This window comes from Emiliania huxleyi, assembly GCF_000372725.1.
Source record: "Emiliania huxleyi CCMP1516 chromosome Unknown EMIHUscaffold_183, whole genome shotgun sequence".
Taxonomy (NCBI): Eukaryota; Haptophyta; order Isochrysidales; family Noelaerhabdaceae; genus Emiliania; species Emiliania huxleyi.
The window spans coordinates 37,718-40,047 of record NW_005200754.1 but is presented as its reverse complement, the minus strand read 5'-3'; the positions used below and the strand labels follow the sequence as shown (position 1 = coordinate 40,047).

The 2,330-nt window shown below is 64.8% G+C and overlaps 1 protein-coding gene across 1 annotated transcript; it reads right to left on the bottom strand.

Annotated features, from left to right (window-relative positions):
- Nucleotides 1–927: 927 nt before the first annotated feature.
- On the bottom strand, nucleotides 928–2,145 carry EMIHUDRAFT_468330 (hypothetical protein; the record flags this gene model as incomplete). Its single annotated transcript, XM_005782981.1, has 4 exons — nucleotides 928–1,178; nucleotides 1,247–1,413; nucleotides 1,497–1,774; nucleotides 1,833–2,145. 4 exons carry the CDS (start codon nucleotides 2,143–2,145, stop codon nucleotides 1,109–1,111), a joined length of 828 nt encoding a protein of 275 aa, XP_005783038.1. The 3' UTR covers nucleotides 928–1,108.
- Nucleotides 2,146–2,330: the final 185 nt, after the last annotated feature.

The following is a 2,330-nucleotide window of genomic DNA, read 5'->3' as shown; positions in this document are numbered from 1 at the left end:
TCATATGGGGAGTCAAGCGCGAGAGGCGCTCAGCTTCGCGGGCTCTCTCCAATACTTACACTCTGGGGGGAGGCGGGGCCCCTAGGGGGTATACCCATGCGGGGGGAGACGGGGTCCCATGGCCCGCCGCAGGCGCCGATTTTTTGGCGTTTCCTTTTTTGCGCGATTTTCTACTTGTTTTCATGAGAATTTCGCGTATTGAATTGCGACCATGCTATCACGCCTTGCGACAGCCTGTCGGCGCTGCTGACCGCCTCGTACGCCACGACCGTCTCGCCGCCGTGCACACACGCGCGCAGCACGGTCGCGCGCGGCTCGGCGGCGAGGCAGTGGAGCGTGGAGTGGCGCGCCGACTTGCCGGCGGCGTCCCCCCCCCCTCCCTCTCCCCTCCCTCTCCCTGCCGCCTCCTGCACGGCCCCGTCGCCGCGCGTGCAGGACCCGGCCATGCTTGCTTGCTTGCAGCACGTCGCGCTGATCGCGCTGAGAGCCCACAGGGCTCAAGCGCGCGACACGTGGTGGTGAAGGGCCTCGGCGCGCTCCTCACGCGGCGGAGCCGGAGTTGGTCGTCGCCGAGCGGGGTGAGTCGGATCCTCCGGGCGAGCACGAGCTGGGACGGGCAGGAGGCCCTGCTCCAAACCGCGCGCGCCCTGCCACACGGCCGACACCGACACATGAGAGATCAACACCAAGCGTCGCCCTCCTCGCCACCGCGCGACTTCCCCCGCAAGAGAAGAGAGCACACGGACACGGGGCGGGAGGGGCACCGTAGCCTAGGCCGTCGCGTGGTTGTGACCACTGCGGCGGCGCCACGTTCGCTGCCACGCGCCGGCGTGGCGCACTATCGTCGTCGACACATGCGCATGATTGGACTTTTTGCAGTGGGTCTACCGGGCCGGGGCCCCGCGCCGGGGCGGCAGAAACGAAGAGGCTAACGTCTCACGTGTCACGTCATACAGCGTAGTCGATACTCACAGACAAACTTCACATTCCGGATCCGGGAGCCGTGAAGACGAACACACTGCCCGTCCTCGCGGCCGGCGAGTTCGCCAAGACCGCTCTGCGCGCCCCCAATGGTGTACTTTAGAAGCAACTGCGGATTTGATTGGCCTCACATCCAGAGGGTGAGCTGGCGCGCTGTCGCGCTGGCGACAATGAACGGGTTTTGCACGCTCGTGCGCCTATTCATTCGGAACGCTCTCACGGGAGTGGCAGCCTCTCCGGCGCCGCGATCGCTGAGCGCGCGCGCTTGTCCTTCGCCCGCTCGGCCGCGAGAGCGTCGAACAGCTGTTGGTGCGTGGCGCGAGGAGGCAGCCCGCCCCCATCGACGGCCGCTTTGAGCCAGCGCGTGCCCGTGCCTTGGTAGAACATCGCCATCTTGCCCGTTTCTTTGTCCGTCTCGATCCGGAGCGCGTCCTACTTGCGTGTGGAGGCGCGCCTGGCGTGAGGGACGGGCTGCTACCCGTGGCTGCGCGACTCTGCCGTAAGAGAAGAGATGCCTCGCTCTTCTGAGTCTCAAGCGACGAAGCAATGAGGACGACGTTCTCGGGCAAGGAGGACCCGCTGCCCTGGTCGACGAAGCCGCCGCTGTAGCACGCGTCGCAAAACCAGAAGAGCTGGGCAGCTGAGGCCGCGATGCCCTGCATGAGCACGGTGAGGTCGTCGTCGAGGAGGGTGCCATTCGTGGTGCAGAGCGCCTCGTCCATGATGTCCGGCGCCGACTCTCCCTTGCGCGTGACCTCGTCGCCGTTCGCATCAAAGACCTGCTTGCCATGCCCTACACAGACGAAGAAGACTCTACGGCGAGGAAACGAGAGGTTGGGAACGGGAGGGACCGTCGCCTGAGTAAAAGATAACGGCGGTGTCGCCAGGCCTCAGGCTGGCCTTGAAGGCCGTCAGCGCTGCGAGGAGGGACTCGGTGCTCTGCTGCGCAGGGTCGGTGACGGTGACGATGTTTTCCTCTGAAAAGCCCCAGTGCTCCCTCAGCAGCGTGTCAAAGACTTTCACATCGTTGCGCGTGCCATTGATTATTGGCCATCCAGCCGGGGCACCGCGGTAATCCATGCCGACCAGGAGCGCGCGGCGGCGCGGCGTGCGCTGCTGCTCGGGCTCGGCGGTGGTCTTTTGAGATGATGAGCAGCCACCCATTCACGACTAGTGGGGTAGCGAGGAAGAGGCGAGCGAAGAGGGCGTGATGGGCGGGCGCCTGTTTTGACGCGTGAACTGGCGTGAAAAGAATTTTTGAAACAAACTCCATACCCGAAAGAAAGAGAAGGGAGCTCGCGGGAGAGGTGACGAGTGAACTACAGGTAGTGGGGAAGGCAGCCTCGATT